Raw genomic sequence first — 27,890 nt, 5'->3', positions numbered from 1 at the left:
TGGTCGCCGAGGGACCGGCAGGAGCTGCCGGGATGAGGGAGGGGATGGAGGTGGGGCAAAGCGAGACGCAAGCGGGAGGGACAGGACGGGGAGCACAACGGAGCTGGCGGAGAGGGAAAGGGGCGACAAGGCGGGAGGGGAGCGGGAGGCAAGGCGGGGCTGAGGGGGGCAAGCAGGAAAGGAGCGCAGGGCTGAGGGGAGGGGGCCGCGGGCAGCGCCCAGTGCGGGCTGCTGCGGCCTGAGGGAGGGGAGGGGGTCAGCGGGTTACCCCGAGGACTGGGCCTCCCCCCATCGAAGGCTCCTCGCTCCCCTAAGGGGAGTCCCCGCGTCCCGGCCGCCGGCTGCAGGATCCCCGCTCAGCCCCGCCGCCATGGAGGAGCCGCCGCTGCCGCCATCCGCCGCCCCTAGCAACGAGCGCCGGGCCCGCCCCCCGCCCGCCGGCTTGCAGCCAATCGGAGGCCTCCATGCTGCACAGGCGGGGAACGCCCAATCAAAGGAGCCCTCTTGAAGCCCTGGATCATGTGAGCGGGTAAGATGGCGGCGCCCATGGCAGGGGAGGGGTGGGAGGAGCCATTTTGTCGGCGGCGGGAGCGGCTCGGTAAGGGCGGAAGCGAGGGTGGGAATGGGGGACAGCCCAAGGTCGTACAGGTCGGGGCCTGGCTCCGGCGGGAAGGCCGTAAGGGTGAGCGCCGTGCGGGGGCGGCGCCGAGGGGGTTAACGGCAGTTGGTAAGGGTCGCTAACGGCTTTCGGTGGGATTTAAAACCCCGCGGGGTGAGCCACAGCCTGCCGGCGTGAGGGCGGCTGCCCTGAACGAGGTCCCGGAGAGGGCTTGGGGACATCCAGCTGCCTTGCAGCGGCGTGCCAGGGGGACAGGAAGGGCCGAACGGACGTCATGGGTGTTTCGTCACAGCTCCGTGACCTAATGCCAGTGGTTTACCTAAAGAACAGGTTGGGAGACCCTCCTCCTAGAGAGATCTCAAGGCTGGTACTGGTCCCGGATCGAGGTCCTGCTGCTTCTCCCTTCTTCCGCGGCTCCTGCACCTCAATTGGAGCAAGCTCAGTTTTACAGACAGGCTGTAGGACACGGGCTTCAGATTATAAAAGAAATTTAAGGTAAGCATGACTAGGAAAGTAAGTCTGGGAGACTTTGGGGAGAAGCATCTAGAAGAAAGCATTTGGATCGCCAAATATCAGGTTTAATCAAAAGCCGCTGTGATGGGTTGACCTTGGCTGGACACCAGGTGCCCAGCAAGCTGCTCTCTCGTTTCCCCTCCATCGACAGGACAGGGGGAGAAGGTACGATGAAAAGCTCGTGTGTTGAGGTAAGGACAGGGAGACAACTCACCAGTTACTGTCATGGGCAAAACAGACTTGACTTGGGGAAAATTAATTTAGTTTATTGCCAATCAAATCAGAGTTGGGTAATGAGAAATAAAACCAAATCTTAAAACCACCATCCCCCCACCCCTCCTTTCTTCCTGGGCTTAATTTCACTCCCAATTTCTCAACTTCCCCCCCAAGCAGCACAGGGGGACAGGGAATGGTGGTTGCAGTCAGTTCATCACACGTTGTCTCTGCTACTCCTTCCCCCCACACTTTTCCCCTGCTCCAGCAGGGTCCCTCCCACAGGAGACAGTCTTCTATGAACTTCTCCAGCATGGGTCTCAAGTGGGACCACAAGTCCTGCCAGCAGACCTGTTCCAGTGTGGGCTCGTCACTCCATGGGGACACAGGTCCTGCCAGCAAACCTCTTCCCGCACAGGCTTTCCATGGAGTCACAGCCTGCCTCACCATGGGCTTCCCCATGGGCCACAGGGGAATCTCTGCTCTGGTGCCTGGAGCACCTCCTGCCCCTCCTCCTTCACTGACCTTGGGGGCTGCAGAGTTGTTGCTGTCACATAGTCTCACTCCTCTCAGCTGCTGTTGTGCAGGGGATTTTTCCTTCTTAAATGTGTTATCCCAGAGGCATTCCCACCATTGCTGATGGGCTCAGCCTCAGCCAGTGGTGGGTCCATCTTGCAGCCAGCTGGCGTTGGCTCTGTCAGACATGGGGGAAACTTCTGGCAGTTTCTCACAGAAGCCACCTCTCTATCCCTGCATGCTTTCTGACTTGATATATATCTCTGGATAAGAGATAAAACACGTCCTTAGGTGTGGAATATAAAAGCAGAGTGGGTATCTTCACGATTTCTTTAAATCTTTACAAAGTGTGGTTTTGTTTTTTTTTCTTTATGGCTCTATTTGACAGTTAGGTCAGTTTAAACCTGGAGTATTGCCAAAAGCCATCATCTTGTTGGCATCTTCCCTTGTGCTGCTGGCATTAGGGATCATTGTGCTAGAAGGTGATCCAGCTGGAAGACACAAGTACACTGCCTGTTGTTCATCTGAGTAGCTTTCATCTGTGTGTTTCCTGATCCAAGATGCTGTATGGCCCCAGGGTTGGAGATGCTTGGGAAGGAGTGTCTGGAGGGTGAGACGATCCATTTTCATCACAAAGAGTACTTGGCTTAGAGCAATTGTCAAACCACAGCTGCAACATCACTACAGCAAGCAATTTGTTAGGGTTCATGTAGTGATAAATATAATAGACTTCAGTAGATGGATTGTGCCCTTTGCATCTGGAAACTCTGCCATGAAAAACAGGAAATGCATTTGTGATTGCACAGTGCCGAAAGAGACTCAGTGTTTATCTGATACATAATGGGGCTGTGTAACTTTGAATACATTTGTTTGTTTGTTCCTTATGATCCAGGACTTCAAGATGACAGGAAGAGAGTTTCTTGAACTAGATTCTCTGCAGCACAGACTACATTTAGAAAGATTTAAGAGGATGGAAGTCATACAAAAGATATTCAGTGACCTTCCTAAAGAAGATCAGTAAGTGCTGGTGAAATAAATGAAGTGCATCAAACATTTCATGTCTTTCGAAGGCTTTTCTTTTCTCTCACTCTTGTATTGCAAATCTTCCTTGCTGTTACAATAATACTTAATTGTGAAGATGCTTATTATTATTCAGAACAGAAAACTTGATTTGTGTTTTTAAAATATGGTTAGTTCACTGTTATCTCTGGTCCTGCTCAGCTGGTTTCTGGCTTGTGCTCCCTAGTGCTTAAGGTTCTGGGATGGCTGATCAGCCCTGACCGACTGAACATTCATACAGTCCTGTGCTAGAGCTAATAAATTTTTCTAGGAAACGGAAATGTTGGAGAGCATAAGGCAGATACTCTTGTGATTCTGCAGGAACCATCTTGAGTCCCACAGGGCTGGCCTGGGGCCAGAACTGAGTGAACATCAACCTGCTGGTTTCTGCATTTCATTCGGTGCTGCTCCCCATTTCAGGAAGGCAAGACTGAGATATCCAGGTGGTGGTAGACGAGTCAGCCAGAGTCAGGCAAGCTCATCAGCAGGGCTCTGTGCAGCACAAAAACAGCTAAATGCCTTCTGGACCTTTTTGTGTTTTGTGACATTGCATTTCACTGCAAAACCTTACTGGACCTGAGTTAGTTCTGTAAGGAGCTGTTTGCACACGTGTATCATCTTGGATAAATTCTGTATAAATGAGAGTGATTGGAAGTTTGGGTTTTTTTGTTTTTTTTTGTTTTTTTTTTTTTAATTAAATGGGACTGAATTGCTGGCTAAACAAACTGCTGGTAGTAACACAGGGCCTCCCTGCACAGGCAAGAGAGAAAAACACCAAGGCTCTATCCCTTCCATTACAGTCAGTGGTGCAGCTTTGTGTAGGATCTGCTCTGCTCACATATGATTTACAACATGTTTCCTTCCCCAGAAGAGCCAGGGGAGGAAGGGGGAGGCAGATGCCTCAGTGGTGATGTGGTAGTGTTTTGATAGAAACTGTGGTATCTAAAGACTGCTGGGCCTTGGAAGGAAATATTTGCCAGGGTGTGTGCCTTTAATTGAAACTGCCCTGGCAGGACTTAAAGTCTGTATATCCAGAGGGGAGGTCAGTAATGGCTGGAAGGGAAGAGGAAGCATCCTACAGTCTGAGAGAGTTCCTGCTCAGCAAAGTTTTTGTTAACACTAGGGAGCTAGTATTAAAAACAAACAAACAAAACCCACCAAACTCAAACAAACCCCCCCACTCCCAAAAACAACACCACCTGCACCCCACTCCAAAAAAAAAAAAAAAAAAAAAAAAACCCACAAAAAAAAAACCCAACCCTTCCATCCTTCCTTGGTTTTCCCTTTCATTAGCGTAGCAGTTCTGTACATCAGTAAGCCTGAGTAGATTCTGCTGGTCCTGGGTACATTAATGTGCTCTGTTTTGGATTCACAAATGTGCTGCTAGATTTTAATTTCTGTCTTCCACACATGTGTATATGCACACAGGCATTTCACTGCCTGTGATTTTAAACATACCAAAAGGATCAAATGGCTGGTTTGCAGAATCTGTAGTCTGGAGGCATTTCTGAGAATGACACTCAGTATTGGGAAAATGGTGGTTTGAAAAGCAAATAGGCGTATTTCTTTTTAAAACCACCCAAAAAAGAAATAGGGCTCCTAAATAAGGGCAAGAGAGATCTGACCAATTAAGTTATTTTGCTATACAGCATCAGAATTGAATTGTTAGTAGTTTAGTTCATGTTTGAAAATTTGGTATGTACCAGGAATGAAAGTATTTTCCTATTCAAAATGAGAAATAATGTCAGAAGTTGTCTAACGTTTTAGGTTTTGCAGAACTAGCACCTACATCTCTGAAGCCTTTTTTGTATGGTTTGTTAGTGCTTAATGTTACTCTAAGCATTAAAATGTGGAGGAGTTTTAAATAGGTGGATTTTAAAAAGATAATGTATTTTAATTGCTAAATGGCTTAGAGGTTGTCAACATTTGATAATTTTGAACATAAGTATGGCATTGGCCTAGCATAAATTTTGTGACCGGTAAAGGATTTTATTTTCTATTGGGCTTTAGTGGTAAATCCAACTTCTGATGCATTTTTAAAAATACATTTTTAACATGATAATATTTGCACAGCCTCAGAATCAGAGTGTCTTACAGTTAATTGCTTTTCCTGGCAATAGTTGTCTTTTGGAGAATTTTAGATTTGTGGAAACCTAAAGCAAAGTGTTGTTTCCACTCATCAACTGTCTGTGCCAGGTATAATGCTAAAGATAACGTGTAACTTCCTTCTGTGAGTCGAATGAAATGAATTACAAACTGCTCATTAGGCTTCTAAAATTGGCATGCTTTTCCATTCCCTCTCTTGCGTTACCTGCTGTGATAGAACGTACTCAAATGGGAACTGTTTGTCAAGATACTAAATGCTGACTATCTTGGATCAGACTGTTCTGTTCTGCTTTGACCATATTACAGATCTCAACAGGAGTAGCTGCTCTAAACCATATGTTAAAAACATGGTACATAACAGAATCCAGTCCCTGTTACTCAGGGAAAAATGAAAGCTCCAGTTCTGTAAACCAGTATGTTGGACTTCTGCAGCCTTTAACTAGCGTAATGTCCTAGCAAGGTGGGACCTTAGCTCCCATGTACACAGGGAAGACTTCAGGATCACTAATGATCTGTCAGCAGCTGCTGAGTTCATTATTGCAAGATCTCAGTGGCCATAATTGTCCCACATCAGCTGTTCTGTAAGCTCTGAGGTTGAAACTAAATCTATACTTTCGGGTAAGCAGGATAGAAACAAGGCTGATTATAGGACCTAGCTGTGATATATGTATTTTTTAAAAAATTTCTTTTGAGAAAACATTCTCCTAAGAAACATGCTGGTTAGGAGAGCAAATTTCATTAAGTTTCCATTAGCCATAATAAATTAAAAAAAAAAAATATGTAGAAAAGGCTTCTCGGCCTTTCTGTCACTTCATTCTTGAGGTGTGTGTAAACTTGGGGATATAGAGAAGGATGCTGTACTGGTTGCTTTTGAAGGTAGCTATGTTTTGCACCAGCAAACAGTTTATATCTCTTACCTCTTACTGTAGAATATTCAGAAGTGAATTGTAGCACTGAGTAAACCAAACTTTTTTACAGTTCTCAATTGCTGAAGCAACTTTCCTTCTTTCATAGGAACCTTTGTAATCATGGATCCTACTTCCTTGCAGCAAATTCAAGCATATGTGGCATAGTGGCAAATAACTTCTTCAGGAACATCCTGCATGTCAGAAGAGCTTCTATAGTGTCTGCTCTGCCAATGACTGTTATTCCGTTTCTTTCAACAGCAGCCGTTTATGAGGCTTTTGTGCGTGAGCCTTTATTTTCAGGTAAAAAACTTATTATTCCTTGTTTTAGAAAGGGCTTTGCTTTCTGTACACAGTGTAACACTGGAGGAACTTTTCCTCTCTGCAGAATGGTGGTCTTGAACCGTTGTGTTCTTAAAAAATTCAGTTTGTAAAGCAAGGTTTGAAAAACAGATTATTTAATGCATTGGGCAGCAGTGAGTTCTTGAAGTTGAGTGGGAAAGGAGATACATATGTATATTTACATATGTTTATAAAAAAAACTTCTGTTACATGTAGCGTTTTTCACTCAAAGTCATGTAAAAATGACTGCAACAAAACAGTTCAGTTTCCCCCATCTATATTATTTTCTTTGAAGTTCAACTTTAGAGTGATAAATTATTCACAGGTTGGAATGAGTGTTGTGGGTTTTGTTTTCTTTTTTTTTGCAAAAGGAAGAGTCCTCCTTTCAAAATTTCTTGCGTACCTGTACAGAATGGCCGTTTCTGTCAAGCACCTGTTTCCATGTTGTTGCATGTGGCTTATAAACTCTTATGTTGGAGCTGTGGGGCTGTTGACAGTGAAACATTTTGTTTGTCATGCAGGCGATCTGAACTGTGAGGTCTGTGCTGTGGTCAGAGGAGGATTAACAGGGGCTGTTGTGGGTGGTCTCTATCCTGTTTTGGTGGCTATCCCACTGAACGCAAGCCTTGCAGCCAGGTATGTCTTATTAACCTCCAATAAGAGAAGTGTGTTTGTTGGTCAGACCTTCAGTTCTCAGTTTAAATTCTGTGGATTTCTAGCCTATGCATGCCTATCTTTTTGTAGGCTTAGTACATGGAAGGGGATTTACATCAAGGTCATCTAATTACAAGGCCAAGTTCGTAAGAGCCTCCGAGGTGAAACAAGATCTGCAGACTGATACGCTGTAGAGCACTTGCCTTTAGCTGGAGCCTTCCAGGCTCCCTGTGATGTGCCTGGCTGGGTGAAGTTGTGGCTGCCGAGCGGTGGAGGCAGCTGAGATGCTGCTGCCCCAGGGCAGGGGTCGTCCTGTGGCTGGGTCAGAGCATGGTGAGGTGTCAGGGCAGTTTATGTAGCATTTATCCACAGGGCTCAGTGAATTTAATTCGGGAGAGGAAGGAGATAGTGTCATTATCTACCTAAATATTTTTAATGATTTTAGTATTACATCTTGATGCTTAAATTGAATGGAAAACAAAACGAAAAAGTAAATTTCTACTGCTGTTCATGTTTAGGTATTCTTCATCGCCCCTGCCAGGGAAAGAAAATCTATTACGCTTCTGGCTCAGAACTTCTCAGCCTGTCTTTAGAAAGATGAGTTTGGGTGTACTTGTACAGCTTCTAACTGGATTATATCTTGCCACTAAACATCATGGAATATATGTCAAAATACTGCAGCAGATGAACACTAGTAGGGATCCTGAAAAGTTACAAGCATGAAGTTAAGCAACTTTTCAGTTGCCTTGGATAAGTAACCATAATAAATGAAGAAGTTGTTGTTTCCTGTCTTTGTTTTTCTATTAAAAAAAGTTGAGACTTTGCACTGGCATTCTTTTCAGTTCTGAACTTAAGTACAACTTTATTTTTTTCATTATGTCCAGCTTAGTGGATACACCTGAATAAACAGCTTTCTAAGGACAGGTGATTTTCTTTGGAAATAGGGGAAAAAAAAGCATTTGTAGTGCCTGCTTAGTGGTTGGCTCTAAGGTGATGCTAACTCTTTTTAAAGCTGTATGAGTATTATTGAAAAAGGTTTCCTTCATAATTTCTTCAAATAGTTTCATCATGTTTTATCTACTTTTTCCTAACAAATTTGTTGTTACAGCCAGAAAATCATGCACTGTATTTCTCTAACTGGTAGCGGCCTGATTTGTACAGGGAAGCAGCAAAGCCTGACTGTCTCTGCAGGGGTTGCTATGTAAAGTTAGTTTTCCTTAATCCAAAGTATTACTGTATTGTCTGGTGTTCCGATACTGTCTGCATCTTAACAGACATCCTGGCCTTACCTTCATCACTCCCCCTTTAGAGATTCTCACGGAGCAAGTATTTTAGCAGACAGTGAATTATGGTGTCTCCAGAAGTCATCAGACTTTAACCACCAGAACCACTTACCTGTGATAATCAAAACATAAACTAAAGCCATTGCTTTGCAACAGTATCTAAGAATGAAAATGAATGGCTTGGCGACCACTGCAGGCATTTAACAAGATACACTTAAGATACTGTAAACAGATCTTGGTGCTTTTTGAAGTGTGAGATTCAAACCCATCTTCCATTCCATGTACCATTTTCCTATCAATTCAACTGTAACAAACACCGTGCAAACACTGCCTCCCCATCTGAAAATTTGAGTTGTATCCTTTCTTCTACCACTGTAATAGAAACAAACCAGTCACAGATGACTTATCACAGCAATAACTTACTGCATTCTTAGAATGCATGTGTCTAATATATAACCTCTAGCGCTGGACTTTTGACTACTCAAAGTCTGAACTACTGCCAGAAGAAATCTGAGAGACTGGCTTTCGGTAAGAATCAACAGACGACATACTAAAACACTATTTTTTTTTATCTTCTGTATGTACCATTTTTGATGCTGAATCTCAACATTACAATCTATTCCACAGCCCCCTGCAAATGACACCCCTATCTCCCCTGTACCCACCCCTGTCCAGCTCCTGGCATCTTCCTGCTAATAAGCAAAAGCAGAATTGGTTTTCCAAATCTGTATATCCCACTTCATCTGGGGGAAAAACTCTGGAATCAGCTACTGTCAATGTGCAGTTTTACACCAAGTGTTCTTTAAACACACAGCCCATTTGAACAACTCCCATACCTAACATATCCTTCAGACATTTACAGTCTAATAGCAAATGCAAACCTATAAACAGAATATTGCTGGGTCTAGCAGAAAATCTCTTAATTACAAGCTGTAGAGAATGTAAGTTTTAAAAATCAGTAAATTTATAAAAGGCCTTTGTGTTTTGCAAAAGATCTCTGTTTCACAGGGAAAACTGATCACAGTTTTGACAAGTGGCATGAGAAATCTGATAATCTGGAAGTACCAAGAGATGCTGTGTTGGAATACAGTTCCCTACATTTACTTTGATATCATCCCTCCAGGCAGCCAGAAATTGCAGAAACACAGATTTGTTTTTTCCTCCCAGATGCTGCTAAGCTCTTCAGAGGAAAGACAGAGAAGTTAATTTAGAATGCTACTAAGAGTCACAGCACTGGAATCAAACTGAAAAGGACTAACACAGAACTGAGCATTGCACTGTTTCTTATTTAAATGCTAAATGGTCTTCAAGCGGCTGTGGGGTGGAGAAATACTGGAAAATGAAGGTAGCATAGCCGTGTAGTTTAACGCTGATGGCACCTGGTTCTGTGGTACGTGAAGTTTAACAAACACAAGGTCCAATGCTGAACAGGTTATTTTCTACGACTAGAGTCCAAAAAGGCAGAGCATGCCAGTATGCTTTTAAATTTTTAAACCATGTTTTTCTGTGAAATGTTCCTTTTTGTTCCTTTTTGTTCCTTTTTATCAAGCTGCAGACTACTTTCCATAGAATGCCTGGATGCCAGAAAACCAGCAGGCTCTTTTAAAGTGCTCTCTACAAATAAAGCATTTAAGATTAACAGAAATCAAAGAGTACAGTGCATGGCTCACTCTGGAGCTTAAAAACGTCTCCTTTCACCATCCTCAAACCTTTTGTTACACTCACTCCAGTGTTTAGCGTGGAAATAACAATTTGATGAAAGATTATGGTTTAACAGCATATTGTTAACCAGCCATCAAACTTCAGAACCTAAAAATGCGACAGAAAGGAGAAAGATGCCAATACATCATGGAAACATTTAGGTAAGTATTCTACTTGTCCATGGTTTAGTGATCAAACACATCCACATTAATAAAATATGAAGAGAAAAAACAGGTGTAAAACTCAAGGAGTGGTTATTCTCAGAAATACAACTTTATCTTTGGTTAAGGACTAATGCCTTTGTTTTGTCCTCACCACAAAATGAACTTGAAAGACCAACGAATAAGAACATTTCTCCTGCATACCCTGATCCATTTTGTCTTCCAGCAGATGACCCACACAGATAGCATCAACAGCCTTTTTCCCTTTCTGTTTTCCCATTTTGTGTAATGAACCACTCAAAGCAAGGCATTAGTGAAAAGAAAAAGATGAAAAAACATTTGAGCCCATAAACTGAAAGATCAACAAGTCTGATTTTATTATGATATTGTATTCTTATCTGGATGGCACATAATTACAAAGAAACATTTACAATATATTTTCAAGTATTAAGTTATGTCATTTCAAGGCTTCCACTTCAAAAAAGCTACATTAATAATACACCATACAAATAGTACAGTCGGTTAGAGTTTCAAATAACTTCCTCCCCTCTATTTGGTTTAAATATGATTCAGTAGGCACTAGAAATGCCTGCAGCCACTTACTTTCTTGGGACTTGACCTTGTTCTTGTACCGGTATACATAATTTTGCATGTCAGAAAATCAGCTATTCTCAGACACAGCTCACAGGTAGTTTCAGGACTAGAGCGATGTGCAGGTTCACAACAGAGACCAGAACTATGTCCCTGACCCCTACCGCTTAGCAGTGATGCAAAATGAAAGAATGCATATTTAAGTTAACTTAAAAAACACCTCTACACTGAAGTAACTCTAAAAATGCCATTGTAACATCCCATACTTGCTACATTAGCGTTTCTCTTCTCATCAAGCGTGTTAAACTTCAAAATAAACCATGTTTGTGAAGTCTGAGCTAGGAAGATTGAGTCTAGGTTGAATCTAACTCAATTATTTCCATTTTGTGTATCAGTCAGTACGGGTCTTGATCATTAACTCTGATTCCTGTGGCCCTGGTATAACCCATCAATTACAGCAGGGTTACACAATTTAAGACTAAAACTTTGAACAGTCCTGGTCACCACAGGGGTGTAAGGTAACGCATATCCCACTGAATCTCTTTTGTGCTGGCAATATACCCTGAACAGATGGAATTCTGAATACAGTGGAGTAAAACCTGTTTGATATGATACTGTTTTTTAAAAAAACCATCTTGAGTGACAGTAAATGATCCCAGCATTCAACCTTTTTTTTTTTTTTTTTTTAACCAAAGACAGCAAAAGCCCTGTTACCTCTTTATTCTCATTTCTTATACTACCTTTTAAAATAAAGCAGGAAATGTGGCCAGCAGCTGGTCCCGTCTCTTCTGCCCCAACACAGCTGAATCCACTTTAGCATAAAGAAAAACAAGGATGCTAAATACACATATACTTTATCACACAGTGATGTTTCACAAAGAAAAATCAAACTCCTTTTATACTGATGAACACTTGATAGGGTCTAGCACCAATAAAGCAAATGACAGAAAATGCTTTCACCTTCTACTTAGCCTTAAACACAAAATTTAAGGCTGTAAGGAACAAGACTTCAGAACACTAAATAGAGTATTTTTTTTAAGTAGTTAATAAATGAACCTGTTTTAAAAAAGCCTGTTCTTTGTGAAACCTCACTTTACATATCATCATTTTCACAATCCTTCTTCCCCCAGCTGACATACATATAAACAACCTAGACATTATAATACAACTGAAAAAAACAACCCACTTGTCTTTTGTGATAGGGAGAAACACTGACTAGTACAAGAAAACACACACTATTGCTGGTCAAACTATTTTTCCTCCTATCAGTTAATTATGGAGCATTTTTCAAATCATTAGCCTCAAGATACATATTTGCTCATCTCCAAACTGTGCTTAATTATATGAAGTTATATATTTCTGGATACTGTAAGAGGCTAAATTAAGAACTCTACAGTAAAATTAAGCACATGCATATACATGCAGCATCTTTAAAATTTAAAGCAACTTTGAAGTAACGTAGGAATTTCAGTGTGCATGGGCAGAGATTTGGAAGCTAAAGTAACGAGTTACTTCGATGCACTGCATTCTTCAAACCGCAATTCTTGTTAGAGTTCCATGCAAAAAAGTGACTCCTCTACATTAGGATTCCACTGTACAGATATAACCAGTGTTCAGGTTCTGTTTAATCAGGCAAAACTCCGCATCATGAATTAGAGCAAGTTAAGAGAGGGACTTTTTAAAGGTACCGTGCATCCCTAACACTAGACAGTATTGTAAACCAACAGGTCACAAATTAGGGTTTTTTTCCATTTAAAAAGCAATTTACTTACACTTTTGGGACAGCCCCCTATGATAAAAGGCTGAAAATGTCACATCCCCCTTATTAGCATGTTTTCCCTTTTCAGCTCATCAGATACTTAGTTTAATAGAAAATTTATATTTCAAATGATTTAATCACATATTTTTTAATTCAAAACGTAGCTCATGTATTGGCCACTATGTGTACAGTCAATTAAAAAACGAAAATAAGAAAACAGCTAATTAGAATGATGTGATTGTAATTTTCACTGTCAGTTATCATCCAGAGCTAGAAATATTTTGGCAGAGTAGGCCAAGGACCAGAGAAATCATTTCCTGAACCAGCCATTACAAGAGACTGGCATAAGCAAAGCAAGCTGTCTGATACCGCATTATGGGAATATATTGATCCTTACCAGGTTGCGATGTGGAAAACGACTGTTCTTTAACCCCTACACAACGGAGCCTGGCAGGGCAAGCACCTAAAAGAGAAACTGTCAGAGAAGTTTTAATAGTAATGTATAACTGAGATGCAGTACAATTTTATATGCATGCTTTCTTTTGCCGATCATTACTATTTTCTTAAGTCTGTCCAGTGACGATGTCTTAATGAAGTTTTTGTTTTGGTTTTCTAAGCAAGCATTTTCGGCTCCTCAGGATAAGCAGGCTAGACATTATCTGACTCAAGACCGGGTAGTCAGTGTTATCTTTACTGGCAACTGCGAAGTGGAACCGAGCACACCTTCCCGCGGCAGGTCGGCATGATCTTTTCACCCAAGTGCTGCAAACGGGCTCTGGCGGCACCTCTGCGTGTGTATGCGCGTGTCAGTTTGCACGATAATTACTGCACTGCTGTACGCAGCTTTGCACGACTCTTAGGCCAAACAGGCTCAAGACCATTCTACCGTCCACACGCCAGATTTATGTGACCTTTAACCAAGGCCACCATCTGGCTCCCAATGTGCCGTTCAAGAGATAATTTTTTTTTTTTTTTTTTTTGGTACCCTGGCCACTTAAGTGCCAGGTTCCCCTCCTCTGCATCTCCCCCAATACCACCCCATCACCACTGTATTTATCCTTTTCCTCCGCACCATCGCCTGCTTCCTCCGCCACAACGCGAGGCCCCTAGGGGCGAGAACCCCACGAGTACTTGCAGCAGGTACTTGACCCTACATTTTGAAGGAGGCCGCTGCCCGCCGAGCACAGATGGAGCAGAACTCCACCGACACCTGATCCCGCTCCACGTGGAGGCAGATCCCGCCGGGGGCCGCCCACTCCTCCTCCGTCTCTGTCCCCACCGCCGCCTCCTCCAGGCCGGGAGGCTGGGAGCTGGGCAGGGCGTAGTCGTGATCGCTGCTCTCGCCAGCGGGCTGGAGGTGCTGCTGATGGCGGCGGGGGCTGCCCGTGTCCCTGAAGAGGCTGGTGCCGAGCTGCAGCCCGCCGGCGCGGATCCCGGCTAAGCGGCTCAGGAGCTGCCCGAGGGCGCTCTGGTTCGCCAGCACGGCCCGCAGGTAGCTGCTCTCCCGCTCCAGCTCTCGCAGGCGGCGGCTCAGGCCGCGGTTGCGGTCCCGCAGCTGCCGGTTCTCAGCAGCCAGGCCCTGGAGGCGGCTCTCCAGCCCCAGCACGTACTGCTTCTTCTTCAGCCGGTTCAGCCGCGCCGCCGCCGCCGCCTTCAGCCGGCTGCCAGCCCCGCCGTTCCGCCGCCCGGGCGCCGCCGGCCTCGGGCCCTGGCCCGGCGCGGGCAGCGGCTCCGCGTCCCCGCAGAAGCAGCCGCTCAGCTCCGCGTCTAGGTCCCAGTCCGGCCGGGCCGCCTCCAGCAGATCTCCCAGCTCCAGCCCCGGGAACCAGTCCTCTTGCTCCCACACCTCCAGCGGGCCCCCGGGCGCCTCCGCTTCCTTCTCCTGCCGCCGCGGCTCCAAGGCGCCCGCCTCCCGCCGCGGCGGCTGCTGTTGTTTGGGCCGCGCGGGGCCCGGATCCCCTTCCCCGCCGCCATCCCGCCCTCTCGGGGCCTGCCCCGCGCCGGCCAGCGGCCAGGCGGCTCCCGAGGGGCTCGCCCCGCCGGCGGAGGCCGCCAGCAGCTGGGTGAGGCTGTGGCGCATGGCGGCGGCGGGCCCGGCGGGACGGGACCGGAGCCTGAGGGCAGCGGCGCGCGGCTGCGGCCCGGCGCTCCCGCCGCGGTGCCTGTCGGGAAGCGGCGCCCTGAGGCGGTGGAGGGGGGCGGAGGGGCGCCTCGCGACTGCGCCCGCGCGCGGGAAAGCGGCGGCCGTGAGGGGGTTGTGCGGGCGTGAGGGGGGGATGTCTGCCTGCCTGCCTGCCTGCGTGGGATGTGTGAGGGTGCCTGCGCTTGAAGGGATGGGTGCGTAGGTAAAGGCGGGGTGGGTGTGCGGGGGTTGCGCTTGAGGAGGGGTGGGTGTGAGGGGGGATGTCTGTCTGTCTGCCTGCCTGCCTGCCTGCGTGGGCTGTGAACGCTTGAAAGGGTGGGTGCGTAGGTAAAGGGAGGGGGGGGGGGTGTGCTTCAGGGGGTGTGCGGGGGGTGCGCTTGAGGAGGGGTGTGCGTGTAGGGGGGGATGTCTGTCTGTCGGTCTGGGATGTGTGAGGGTGTGTGCGCTTGAAGGGATGGTTGCGTGGGTAAAGGGGAGAAGTGGGGATGTGTGCTTGAGGGGTTGTGTGTGTGTAGGGGGGTGCGCGCGCTTGAGCGGCTGGGTGCGTGGGTAAAGGGTGTGTGTGTGAGGGTGTGTGAGCCTGAGGGGCTGGATGCGTGGGTAAAGTGGGGGGTGGGTGGGTGTGCTTCAGGGAGTGTGTGGGGGGAGCGCTTGAGTGATGCGCTTGGTGAGGTGTGTGTGCGTGAGGGGGAATGCGTGTGTGTGTGAGGGGGGATGTGTGAGAGTGTGCAGGTAAAGGGGGGGGTGGTCTCTCACTCACAGACACTGCCGAGGGGAAGGAAGGGGGGATGTCCCCCTAGGGCTTTCCCACCGAGTTGTAGCAGGGATGGGGCTGTTCTGTCACACAATGAGTGGGTGGCCTCTGCACAGATTTAGACTATTTTAGGCTTTCTTGCAGGCACCACGTGGAAATGGGCACTCCTTGCTGCATATTGACTAATTAAGACAAAAAATTCTTCCTGTCAGATCCCGGGCCTAGTTTGTAGCCTGGGTCAATTGGTGTTTGCATTAAATGTGTAGCAGGGTGGGTACATCAGAGGGAAAAAGGTGATGGAAAAGTAGGAGGATGTGGTCCATAAAACTGGTGTGGAATGACAACTGAAGGAGCCAGGATCAAAAGAAAGGCTGGGGTTTGTCCTGCACCAGCTAGTGGAGCAGTACTTCTCACCTGGCTGTGTGGGGGTTCAAGGAGAGTCCGGAGGAGTTCAGAAGGCAGGTCTGTTGACAGCTGCTACTTAGAAACTACATCTGGTTCAGTACGTCCTTGAGAGGAACTGGTCACAAACTGGAGGATCTTCTGGCCATTTCTGTACACTTCTGAACATGTGGCTCAACAGGTACCAAGTCTGATGCTGTGCTGCTTTGTAGATGCTCAGGACCAAACAACTAGTGAAAACATTGAGTTAGTTACCCCATGATATACACACCTGGGAGGGAACTTGTGAAAGCTCTGGAGGCAGTTACCTAGAACCCAGGTGGGGGGATGCCCTTTGGCACGTCTTGAGGTTTTTTGTTGCGGAGTTAAAGAGCAGGAGCTGAAACTCAGCAGCCAAAAACCTCTTCCTTGGCTGGGAGAGAGTCAAGAGAGAGGGGGATGCCTCTATCCCCCAGTGCTAACAAGAAAGGGAGAGCTTTTGTCAGAAACTGCCAGACCTACACCCTTCCATTTTGTGCATTGTTGCTATTTTCTCTACAGAAAACACCTAAACTAGTGGAACAGCCAGAACCTCAACCTGTTTCAAAGACTGCTGAAGTCACCCAAAAGACCTGACAATTTATTTTGAACTGAAAAGGGATATAAATAATGACATTAAATAAGACTAAAACAACTATAGAAACCCCTAAGACTAGTGGACAGCTATACATAGGCATCTGCTGGAGTGTCAGGTGCTGTATGCTATTGCTGTTCTGACAAGTTGCAGAATCACGACTGTTCGTGATGCAGACATTGCAAGGAGGGGATTTCTTTCTTGGAGCCTCCATGTTACCTCTTACACGCCCAGCCTCTGTTCAACTTCAAGGAAGAATCAAACATGAGGCTAAGGGTTTGAGCTTTGATCCATCTTGGAAAATAATGTGCTTTTAACTGTAAGAAATGAAAATCTACAGTACAGCCGAGGTTAGGACCAAATCAATCAAATTCATGTCTTATGTTTTCCACCCCAATCCTTCATGTCACAGGTTTGACTAGTTCAACAATCCCTGATCAGATTTAATAGTGTAGAGCTCTTACGTAAACGTGTAACAACAACAGAAAAAAGCTACAGAACCATCTTTGGAGGAGGATTGAAGTTGGTAAGTACGTTGCAGAGAAATCAGAAGGCGGTCTCTGTCAGAAGAGGGTCTCAGGAAAAGGAACAAAATGCAGTGGTGTGTCACAGGAGGGGCACCTGCCAAGACGAGAGCAGGGCAGAAAGCTGCAGTTACACAACAAAATGACGGAGTTTGACATTCAGCGCTTTTTCCTTACACAGCAAATCCATACTGTGCTTTCTGTAAGTGTCAAACTGCAGCAAGAGTTCGCTGTATGCCTGTTCGCTGCTTTCGAGCTGTTGTTGGAGCTCTTGGACCTTCAGGTCATTTGCTGCTGCTGCCTCTTTCACAAGATGCTTCCCTGCTCTCTGCCTGGTGTTTTCTGCAGTCTCCAGCTTCCTCCCCAGCTGCTTAATTTCCTGCTGCATTTCTTGCAGAGCTTTGCCCCTCTCCATGGCCAGCTTCAGTAGCCACTCTTTCTCCTCATTCGCCCTCTCCAGCCTGGCCTGCAGCTCGCTGCCCTGAGCCCTCTGCTGGTTTTCAGCATGTTCCACCTGTGCAACAGTTTGTTGGTGCTTCTCCTGTAGGTGTTGCAGCTGTTTTTTTAGTGAATCGGCTTCCCAGGCATAGGCGCTTGCTTGGAGGCTCTGAGCTTCCAGCAGCTCCTTTTCTCGCTTCTGGGCTCTGCGACTCTCGTAAGCGTGTTTCTCCTGTAAGGTGTCTAACTGCTGCGTGAGCTTTCTGGCCTGGGCTGTGAGCTGGAGCACTTCAGCTTCCTTCTCCCTCACGGTCTGGCTGAAGAGCGCTTCGTGCTCCTGCTGCAGGCGCTTATTCTCCTCCCACAGCTGCATATGCCGTTTCCTGTGTTCGTTCTTGAACTGGATCATTTTTTCATGGTTGTTGGCCAGATCCATGAAGCGCCCCTCCAGATGCTGAAGCCGTTGGGTCTGGGTTTTCATTTTCACAGCATCCTCTGTCCTGAGTTTCTCCAGCTCCGTGTTGAGCTGCTCCAGGCCTCTGCAGCATTTGCATGCGTCATCTGCTTTTTTCTTCAATATACAGATAAGGTGATGCTGCTGTTCTAGGGGTGAACGCAGTAGAGTCTTCTCACTCTTCTCTTCTTCAGGCCTCGCACAGAGTTCCTCCAGGCCTTTTGCCAGCTCTTCCATGTCTTTGCCTGTCTCTGGATTACTCGTGGGGTTGGCCATCCCTGCCAACAGGGTTGGAGCTCCTGTCTCACAGAAAAATGAGACAAAATTTTATAGTGACTGCTTTTCTTAAACAGTAGCCAACGGTTACGTGGCCAACACCGCCACACTAAGCTGGTGGAATTTCTCTGGAAATCCAGAGAAACCAGCGTTGGGGGGGGGGACAGGACCTCCCAAAAGCGATGGCAGCCCGCAACCTGTGTGGTCCTGCAGCCCTCCTCGCCTGCTTTGCCCTGCTTCAGCGTCAGGTGGACTGCTGAGGATGCCAGGCTCAATGATGCAAAAGCAAAGAATGTAGGCTCAGTATTTATGCAAGCCTATTCAGTTGCTGATTATTAGCTTTGCTAATGATTCCTTCTCAAAGTGCTGTTGTAGATAAAAGAAGTACTATTATATTTAGGTAAAAATCTTGTATGTGATCAAGCTGTAAATAATTCCTTAAGCAATCCTTTTCCTTTGCCTTTATTTTCTCCTACAGATCTGGTGTTATAAATACAAGTAAAACATGGAGGGTTACATCAAACTTCTAGTTGATTTATAAGATTTTAATGGTACATTGCTTATTAAAAAATAACTGAATAGCCTTATCCCAGGCTTAGTGATTTCTGAATGAAATAAAAAAACTATACACTGCTAATAATTACTGGATGCCCTGTGGTACAAAGACTTTTTGTCTGGATAAATAGTTCATCGTTTGAATTTTGACACTGATTTGCTAGATTATTTTAGGAATGTAATTTTTAAAGTCTGGGTCCTCATGTAAAAATAAGGGAAATATTTACATTACATGGGCATCAAAATCATTGCTTGTACCTAATCATTCAGCATGTTACTGAGATGTATGAAACATCAGCCTAAAAATGATCTATGAATTTTTCATTCAGATGCGAACCTGGAGCTACACAGCACATGAAACAGCATGCTGGTAATCAGGTTTTGTTAATCCCTGGGCTTTGAGCCACCTGAGGTAAAGACAGGATTGGAGGAAGGAACCAACTTAAAGGAAGCATAAAAAATTAGTGAAGAGCAAAAAATGAATTAATGCTGATGAAGCACAGAGAGTTTCAGAGGTGCGTAGCAGTGACTGTTGGTAGGGACATCACCTCTACCCCCACTGTCCTGCACTCCCCTGCCGCTGCTGCTACCTGAGATCCTGCCAAAATATTTGGAAATACCAGAAAAATGGGGAAGGACTGAAAGGTTTAGGCCATCCAGTGGAAACACAATGAAGAACAAGGTCTAAGAGGAGAGAAATGTTTTCTTTCCCCGACTCTTTCTTGCCACTCCTGCTGCAGGGTTTCTGTCTCCGTGGAGATAAGAGGCTAAATCCAGTCACTGCAGAGGTCGTGCCTTTATTCGGGCTGGTTGGAACTGGACCAGCCCCATGAGAGTGGCTGAAAGAGCTGGGAGTGTTTCATAGCAAGCAAACTCTGGTGGCACTCTCAAAGGCACCAGATTTGGTAAAGGGAAGAGGATTTCCAGAAGTCTGAAAAAATCCTCTCTTGGCTTGTGCCCTGTGTGCCAGCGGAGATCACCATGGCAGGCTCCAGCCTTCTCAGAACATGCTGAAGGTCTGGGGTAAGTAAAGACACAGCCCTTGCCCTAAAACCATGCAACTTTATTCAGCAGTTAATGAAAAGTCTGGCAGATAGGATGGGGAAGGAAGAAGCTGGTGCAGGTTTTGCTGACTCCACTGGAAAAGGATATGAAGCAGAGAGGGGTGAGCGCTGTGGGTAAAGGATGTGAAGCGAAAAAGGCAAGGAGGGTGCGGTACCAGATCATTAAATAAAGGTAAAATCAGAGTGATGTCGGTTGCCACCCCAACTCAGGTTTGCAGGCTAAGTTGCAGAAATGGGAGGTCTCTGAGCACAGAGCATGAAAGGAGAGCTGGGACTTTGAAGCCTGGTTTATAGGAAGTAAAGATGGTGTAATTTAGAGGACATACACGTGCATATATATATATATACATATATGTGTGCCAGAAAACCCCCATTCTAGGTAAAGCAAAGAGGAGCTCAAAAAGTATGGGGAAAAGGGGGAAAAAAATGTGATTCTCCCTTTGTTTCTCTGGACAAGTATGAATATACACAAAGACATTCTAGGAGTAGGGTAGGGCTGCTTTGTTATAAAAGTGAACTGGAATTAAAAATCAAAGCACAGCTATTAATTTATCAAGCTGCCCTTTAATGACTAACTATACACCTTTAAAGTTGTGGTTGTGGATGACTAGAACCTTTTATTTTTGACTGTAGAGCAAAAACTAATTTCTTGAAACTTTTTATCTACATCAACTTCTTAAATTTGCATTCCTCTGTCAGTGTATTATCAACCTTAAATACACTACTGTAGTCAGGAGTGACTATGAATTTTATGGAAAGCTGTATTTATTATGTGAACCACGTTCAGAGGAATGTCAAAAATACAAGTAATCTTTTTTTAAAAAATAAATTTTGCATTACTTTAGATGTTTTCAATACAGAATTCCTGCCAATTTACGCGATTAGATGCAGCCATTACCTTCAAGCACATTTTAATAAATCAACAGAATATCCTGTAGCAGGAGGTAAAATTTTAATGTTTCTACTCTGCAGTTAAATCCTACAGCATACAGAGGATAATCAAAATACTTTTTACTAGTAAAAGCAGCTTCGTTTGTAACTTTCCTTCTACTGAAGCTCATCTCACCAGGACAGCTTTGATTTTTCTTGTGTATGACAGTAGTAAAAAGATAAGCACAGCTGCTAAAGCTCTACTGAAAATCTTTAACTTAAAGATCTGTAGCTCGATGCAGACTAACTATAACTTTAAAATACCTTGTGTTGTTAAAGGCTACTGTACTTTTCAAGAGACACTGCTGTGAGGGGCTCTGCTGACCTCCTGTGAATTTGGAAGCATAAGGAAGACTCACTTTTGTGTGTGGTAACAACTATCCTTACAGATTTACTGTAACAGTCTGCATTTTCTGCCTATGCTGAAAAAAAATGTATTAAAAAGTGGAGAACAGCACTAAAGGGTCTGTTTCTGTTAATTGTCTCAGTTTCTTGATTAATCTAGATGAGTATATAATACTGCTGTGTCATTAGTTAACCACACTAATTAAAGTGCAGTGCACAAGTAAATCTTACGTTCATGTTCAGGTAGCTTTTCAAAACTTAAACTGAGTTTTGATCTATCTGGTGTAGTGTAAGCAGTGTCTTTGGAGAGGATGACAAACACCATGTCTGTCTCTAGGATGGCTCAAGAATAGCGAGACAAGATGTTCTACTTGACCAAAAGACAAGAAATTGACACCGTCACAAACCAAACATTTTATTTTGATGGCAGTCAAGTATAACTATCAAAGTTTTGTACAGTATAGAACACAGCAGATTACATGACACCTGCCTGCAACTCTAGAGCCTCAAGCCCCCATCCCTACAGCTGAAGTCCCAAACCTATTTTAACATAGTGATGTATTTGAGCTTCACAGGAAGCACAACAACAGGAACTAACCCTGTGAAGTTGTAGGTCATGTTCACAGCAAGCTACTTGTCACGTGAAAATTAATTAATCTAGGCAGCGAATACAAGTCAACTAGGTGCTTCTCTGCTTTTCCAGAATCACCGCCCTTTCAGGAGCAGCTGTTTACAGAAGCAAAGTAGCTGCTACACCACTTAAGTGTGTTCTGAAGTGTCACATGCACACTGTTCCCTAGTCAGACAGGAACAATGTTTTGTACGTACCTGGCAAAGCAGAATCTGTAGCAGCTACAAATCTCGTCCAAAACATCTGAAGCAATAAGAGATCAAGACTGACACCTACTTTTGGCATTTGTAAACTCCACAGACAGCCTTGTTGATAAGAGAGAAAGTGGGTTCCCCAGCAGGTTGAATAGCACCTTTTTTTTTTTTTTCCACTCATAGTGTATTAAATACCAAGTAGCATTTAAATTTTTGTGATTAAATTAAGCAGTGGAGTTGGAGCTGTGAAGAGCTCTCTTCTCTCTACTGAGGTGCAAGATTTCACCAGCTTTTAGACTTACACATTTCGAGCAAATAAACGTGCCTTTATTTTTAGAAATGTTTTCTGTCTGCATTTTGTCATATTGCATGCTGAATTGCTAATGTAAAACACTGGGTTTTAATGAGCAATAATTTTTATTTAGCTTTAATAGGCTGCTTTTATTAAAAAAAATGTAGTACATTTTTTATTTTATGCATTTATCTTTCTTTGGTAATATGCATTTCTACAAGTTACAAATTCCAGTCCTATCTCCTATGCTGCAAAGCTGTCTAAACCAAGACCACCATAATCCCAGCATTCTCCCAACGGTGGCGCTGAAGCACAGATAAATTTTTGCAAAAAAAAAGCCAATAGATACAGGTACAGACAAGTACACTTTACAGAATAAATACCCAACATACTTGTCATAACTAAAATTGGCAGGTTTGGATCCTTTAGAGTAGAATTGCAATTAAAAAAGTTTCACCTCTATGCCTTCACCATTTAAGAGTAAGGATTATGAACTAGCAAGACATTAACGCATGTATAAGCAAAATTTATAACCCTGATTTTTTATAGTACATTGGAACTAACAGTCCTCTGCACCCTGCAGAACAGAACATTGACAGTACCACTTCGTGTAACAATTCTTTCATTATAGAAGCGACTTTCATACCCTAGAAGTGGACAACTACAAATAAAGGAACTTAAAAAAAAAAAATTCCTCACTGGAGAGATCTGACACAGCATAACAAGGATAAAAACACATACTAATGAGCATGAACAAATTGCAACCTGTTGCTGTCTTATCAATAACACTTCACGATCAGTCCTAGAAGTGTACAGAAAGAGTTGACTTGCTCTTAATTTTTGCTGGTAATTTAGATTAAGTGATCAACAATGCTTCAGTTAGGCAATGCCAGCACCCAGGTATCACAGCTACCTCTACTACTGAATTCTGTGAGTGCCTTCTTTAAGTCTTTTTCAGTAAATGAGAAATTAAAGAATCCCTTAAATTTACATAATCATCTACAGGCAAAAGTTTAATTTGAAATACAAAATGACATTTGACAGCACAAAAACTGAACAGCAACAGAGCAGAGACTGTCGAAAGAGCTACTGTGTTCCTCTTCCAAGTTTCATCCCCACACCTTTAATTTAATTTCCAAGGTTTCTTTTTGACACTAGCAATTAAAAAGCCACCTTATTTTGTCAATTTTGCAACCATTAGCATCCTGAGAGGTAGTGTGTCTTCTATCCATGTGTTTGGTGAGTTCATCATCTTCTCCCAAAGGGCAGTTTCATCTGAAGTAGAATCCATCCACTCTACTGTAGTCCCATAGCTTTTGCCTAGAAAAACATCCGTTTTAAGAGAAACATTGCTTAATATGCTACAGAGTTGAGAGCAGACAATCAAATCTGCCTGTCTGCTAATACAGTTTCACCTCCTCGGGTAGCTGACCCAGTACTCTGAAGATCCAGTTCTATGTTTTCACACTTCAACAATTCTGTCAAGTACAATTAACATCAGTTTCACATGGAAATATTTTCCTTGTTAGCCTTTTTGTCACAATCCCAAAGAGCAAGATGTATGGGCAACTAACATCTGAGAGGGTTTAAGAATAAAATGGGACACTGGTTTTACCGTGAAATACAACCTTGTGTACTTTCAAATTCAAACTGAGACTTACTATTCTTATTTGTATTTTAGGTTATTCTGGTGAACCATGTAAAAAGTTAATTTGGGAAAAGTAATTTTTTTTCTTATATTTGCTTGAAGACTCCAAATACATCCTCCCCTCAGACCAGCAAGGACAATGAAAGGAACAAATATAATGGTACAGAAAACATACTTCTATCTGCACATCTTATATTGCCCTTACACTAAAAACTTGTTTGCATTTATAAGTTTTCGTACCCAGTGTCTTCAAATCTTATCATGCATTCCTGAGCTATCCTTTTATCTCCACCCAATACTGTCTTTACACCACATGCCTAGTTTTTGCACGCATGAAGTTGTAAAATGTTGTCAAGATTTTGGGTGCAGGAATAGCGTGATCTTGTACCTCAAGCAATACCAGATACAGTGTATGTCCAGACAAAGGTTTATTTCTGATATTTCTCCTTAATTGTCAGACATCCTAACCCTCATAACTCTACTATTATTTACATTTCAGGTTCTGTACTGAAGAATAGGCAAGTTATGAATTAAACTCTTCAGTAGGTAACTGAAAGGCTGTTCAGTGATATTTGCAAAAAGAGAAGAAATTGAAAGGAAGAGGAAAAAAAGGAAAGACTATTTCATAAATTAAGGATTAACGTGTTAATTGTCAAGTACCTGTTCCAAGGCCTATCCTGAGACCTCCCAGAAAGTGGTTGGCTAGTTTGTGGTGATCCCACACTGTGAGTTCTATGCAGGCTTCTTTCAAATCTTCTGGTCTAAAGCCATCATAGACCATGGTGTGGTTGAATACTGGGTTTGTAGTCTTTGCCACTGTTCTTGTTTTTTGACGACTTTTCCTGCTAGTATCTGGAAGAACGGTACTTCAGAAAGAAAAAGCATTGTCAGTTTGTGCTTGCACAGCACAAAACATACTGAATAGACAAAAGCTGTCCTTTGCATGTTAGAATGTGACTGAAGATGCTTCAGCATAATGGAGATGAAGTCAAAGGTCATATTCTCAGTTCCCTCCAAGAAATACCGGGAGCATGTATCCACCCTTGTGCTTCAGAGGATGGGAGGGAAGGAGAAGTCAAGTGGGAAAGAGGCACAAGTGAGTTAATTTGCTGTATTACCACTAATGGCACTGAAAGCTTTTTTGTTGCTGCCAGAGATTTTCCAACCATCTTGTTGTTCCTGTCTCTTTACATTTTTACTCTATACATGGAAAGGAAGAAGGAAGAAATACAACTTTGCTTCTTGCTTCTGTCTCCTCCCACAATTTGCTAAGCTAAACTATACTCTTGCACAACCACACTTTGTTTAAATGCAAATAAAAGCAGGCACGATTTTGACTAGCCCTTCTACCAAGTAACCGAGCAGACAACATCAAAGAGTAGTGATTACACAGAAAGTTCTCCCAGTATGTTTTACTTGGTGGTATATGCTGAGCATTTTAAAGGTGTACGCCCTGCAGGATATTTAGCATTACAGTAAAGAAGAATCAGAAAGTAATTATGTGTTTTCTAATTTGAATGTAGAAAAGTGATAAGATTAGAAAACATAACAGTAGATTTATTAGGCCACCATGTTTGATGACTTCAACCACAGTTCTTACCACTTAATGAAAGAGTTGAGCCTGTTGCCTCTCAGAAGAGGAAGGTCATGGCATTCCTTCACCCAGATGTGGACCTCACCAGTAGATAGAGTCTTCTTTCCTGTAAAAATGAAAGAAAACATTTGATTAAGCCTTCTAGATCCCCTTTAAAGGCAATTTCTGTGATACAGCAGTTCCTGTCCGAGTGCAGAGGTGATATTCAGCCTAGACTCTCATTATCTCACATCTTAATTCAACGTTCCTCTCTGTACTCTTGAAGCTTCGACCTTCATCCCATCAAAGTACTGCAATATCATATCATGTCTGTATTTCTACAATGACTTTTCTTCTGTTTCAACTAAACAAATACATGCTAACTGGTCTTCTCTTTCCAAGCCTCCTAGACAAAGAGATCAGCTTGTCTTTAGTCTGTGCGATGTTAGCATTTATTGCTACTTGTACTTCCAAATCAGCTCCCTTGTGGTCTTAATACATTTGATTCTTATTGACTGACTGGCTGGATTAAAGACCCAACTTCACTGTCAGATCAGCCAGTTATCAGTTGCCAGGCAAGATTAAACCAAAGAGATTGTACTGCTATAAATTGCTGCATACTAAATACTTCTTGCTATTTTCTACTTCTAATATTGCTTGAATTTAGTGTGTTATTGTTTATTCAGCAAATCACAGCACCTGCCTGATGATTTATAATCTCTAAAATTAGTGAGAAAATAGTATTTTGTTACACATACAGACTGTATTACAACTCTAAGATTATAGCAATGAGGTAATTTCTTCTGTAAATAGCATTAAAAACAACAAAAGAACCTAAAGTGATCTTTGGATCCTAAACTGAATTCATGACCACAGTGACTTAAAAAAAAAAAAAAAAAAAAAGAAAAAAGAACTAACCACAAATTCTACTTTTATGTTAAAACACGATGTCTGAATTGGCTGAAAAACATGAAACAATTTGGGGTTTTTGTTTGTTTGTTTTTCTGTTTGTTTGTTGTTGTGTTGTTTTGTTTTTTTTTTTAAGAAACAACAAAAATCCTAAAGGCCTGACAAACCCAAACGAAGCAGCAACGCATACCTCCAACAGGGTGTGGGACATACTGGAGGGCTAATTTCATCTCCCCTCTGTTTTCTAGGCTAAGAGTCATTGTTGAAGTCTGAAATTTAAGAAAACAAAACACAAATCTCAAACTTTGCAGTTAATGCATAGAGTTTACCATGCCAAGTTTTTCATTGGAACAAGCTTGACTTCTACATGAGGCAAGATTTTTTTCTTGTTTCCTTATCCATTGGTCTTCCATCAGTTTACAGGACATGAGAGATTTTAGGGCATGTTTCACCATTTGACAGTGCCTGGTACAGCTCTTCCACTAAAGCAGAGAGGACGACCCAGGAAAGGCCAAAAGGCATGGAAGGCACATCTTTTCTACTGTGATGCAGTTATTTAAAACTAGAACATATGCTCTTTTAATCAGGAAACTTACTCTTTGTGCAACAGAATGTGCACTTTTAGAAACTGAATTCTGTAGGAATGTTTTGGTCTCATTTAATACAACCTAAAAATCAGCCTCAGCAAGAGCTATCATGCAAAAAGGCAGAAGAATGTGTCACTTCTTCATAGAGCATCACAGACCATCTATAGATGGAACATGGTGCCCATTAACTTTTGGTTACATTTATCTACCCTGAACAGTTTTAAAATCAGTCAAACTAAAACTTGATAAAGACTACTATGGCATTCTTGTTTTGTTCTACAAATTATTGAACTTTGGATTGAGCTAATGTTGGAATGAACTAGTAAAGTAACTTCAATGAAAAAAAGAAAACAAACCAAACCAGCACTAACAAAAAAACCCCTCAACAACAAAAAAACCACAAGACCCTCTTCCCCGCCACCCCCCCCCAAAAAAAAAAAACCCAAAACAAAACAACAAAAGAAACCAGAACCTCTGGCAGTGGCTTAGCTAAAAGTTTAGATTTTAACTGAAACCCATTAACAAACAAGAGGTATACAGATATGGAAGACATCATTACATAAAATATTGCACTTACTCCATATTCTTGGGAGGTTTACTTCATATTCACAGAACAAGTACCTTCAGGTATCTGTTGCAGCAACACGATGTAAGTGAAAAATACCTTGAAATTCCTACTCCTTAAACTGTGAGAAAGTTCTTCCTACTATAATAGCTAGCTACTTACTAGGCTAAATAGAAACCTCAGAACTGTACGTTCCATTTACCAGTAAAGGAGTATTTATGATTATAACCAACACAAACCACAGAACACACAAGACCAGGCCTGAATAATGACTTGGTTTTGCACTTACACAATGGAAAATACAAAACAGTTAACGCACTCTTAGTAACCTACCCTTGGCTTGAGTGGAAACCAGTTGATCTGCTTGTTGGATTTATCATTCCAGTCCCAAGTTCCTAAATCCAGCTCCACTTCACCAAGGAAGCTATTCCTCCCAAAGGTATCATTGTGCCAGACAGAGATATTAAGGCTCTGGTTCTTTAGGTGATCCTTTTCAATTTTATACTGCCAGGAGGAAGAAATGAGAAAAAAATAAAACAAGCTGGATTTTTATCAATGCCATGTCTGAAAG

General features: G+C 43.3%; 5 protein-coding genes across 22 annotated transcripts in view; 1 reads left to right on the top strand and 4 right to left on the bottom strand.

Annotated features, from left to right (window-relative positions):
* DLG2 (discs large MAGUK scaffold protein 2) overlaps nucleotides 1-425 on the bottom strand; it is a 1,033,591-nt gene extending 1,033,166 nt beyond the window's left edge. For 6 of the 8 annotated variants that reach the window (XM_042793308.1, XM_032990923.2, XM_042793312.1 and 3 more), the window contains exon 1: nucleotides 269-424. The gene's annotated coding sequence lies outside the window, so the exon portion shown is untranslated. Of the gene's footprint in view, nucleotides 1-268 lie in introns of all 8 variants that reach the window. The other 2 variants (XM_042793331.1, XM_042793310.1) reach the window with 1 other exon arrangement.
* Nucleotides 422-11,357, top strand: TMEM126A (transmembrane protein 126A). 8 transcript variants are annotated; one of them, XM_032990957.2, is made up of 6 exons: nucleotides 422-529; nucleotides 945-1,114; nucleotides 2,754-2,878; nucleotides 6,041-6,234; nucleotides 6,795-6,909; nucleotides 7,446-11,357. In XM_032990957.2, exons 3-6 carry the CDS (start codon nucleotides 2,763-2,765, stop codon nucleotides 7,648-7,650), a joined length of 630 nt encoding a protein of 209 aa, XP_032846848.1. In that variant the 5' UTR covers nucleotides 422-529; nucleotides 945-1,114; nucleotides 2,754-2,762; the 3' UTR covers nucleotides 7,651-11,357. The 8 variants fall into 8 exon arrangements, with proteins under 8 accessions (XP_032846848.1, XP_032846850.1, XP_032846837.1 ...); XM_032990959.2 differs by having other exon boundaries at nucleotides 476-529; nucleotides 950-1,114; XM_032990946.2 differs by lacking the exon at nucleotides 422-529 and adding an exon at nucleotides 553-598.
* CREBZF (CREB/ATF bZIP transcription factor) lies at nucleotides 10,426-14,662 on the bottom strand. Its single transcript, XM_032990792.2, has 3 exons — nucleotides 13,577-14,662; nucleotides 12,820-12,897; nucleotides 10,426-11,474 (listed from the first exon to the last, which is right to left on the bottom strand). The coding sequence occupies exons 1-2, from the start codon at nucleotides 14,500-14,502 to the stop codon at nucleotides 12,849-12,851; spliced, it is 975 nt and encodes a 324-aa protein (XP_032846683.2). The 5' UTR covers nucleotides 14,503-14,662; the 3' UTR covers nucleotides 10,426-11,474; nucleotides 12,820-12,848.
* A 2,028-nt stretch (nucleotides 14,663-16,690) lies between these two features.
* Nucleotides 16,691-18,885, bottom strand: CCDC89 (coiled-coil domain containing 89). The gene has a single exon (XM_009963184.3). The coding sequence runs from the start codon at nucleotides 18,024-18,026 to the stop codon at nucleotides 16,989-16,991; it is 1,038 nt and encodes a 345-aa protein (XP_009961486.3). The 5' UTR covers nucleotides 18,027-18,885; the 3' UTR covers nucleotides 16,691-16,988.
* Nucleotides 18,886-21,310: 2,425 nt separating this feature from the next.
* Nucleotides 21,311-27,890, bottom strand: part of SYTL2 (synaptotagmin like 2) — a 64,514-nt gene continuing 57,934 nt past the window's right edge. For all 4 annotated transcript variants that reach the window (XM_042793305.1, XM_042793306.1, XM_042793307.1 and 1 more), the window contains 5 exons: nucleotides 27,653-27,823; nucleotides 26,358-26,436; nucleotides 25,286-25,385; nucleotides 24,346-24,551; nucleotides 21,311-23,357 (listed from right to left, as the gene is read on the bottom strand). In XM_042793305.1, the coding sequence (XP_042649239.1) occupies nucleotides 23,212-23,357; nucleotides 24,346-24,551; nucleotides 25,286-25,385; nucleotides 26,358-26,436; nucleotides 27,653-27,823 (702 nt within the window). In that variant the 3' untranslated portion in view covers nucleotides 21,311-23,211. The remainder of the gene's footprint in view (nucleotides 23,358-24,345; nucleotides 24,552-25,285; nucleotides 25,386-26,357; nucleotides 26,437-27,652; nucleotides 27,824-27,890) is intronic.

Source organism: Tyto alba, unplaced genomic scaffold (genome assembly GCF_018691265.1).
Source record: "Tyto alba isolate M040663 unplaced genomic scaffold, T.alba_DEE_v4.0 Super-Scaffold_2, whole genome shotgun sequence".
Lineage (NCBI taxonomy): Eukaryota > Metazoa > Chordata > Aves > Strigiformes > Tytonidae > Tyto > Tyto alba.
The sequence above is the reverse complement of the archived record's forward strand: the minus strand, read 5'-3'. Positions and strand labels throughout refer to the sequence as shown.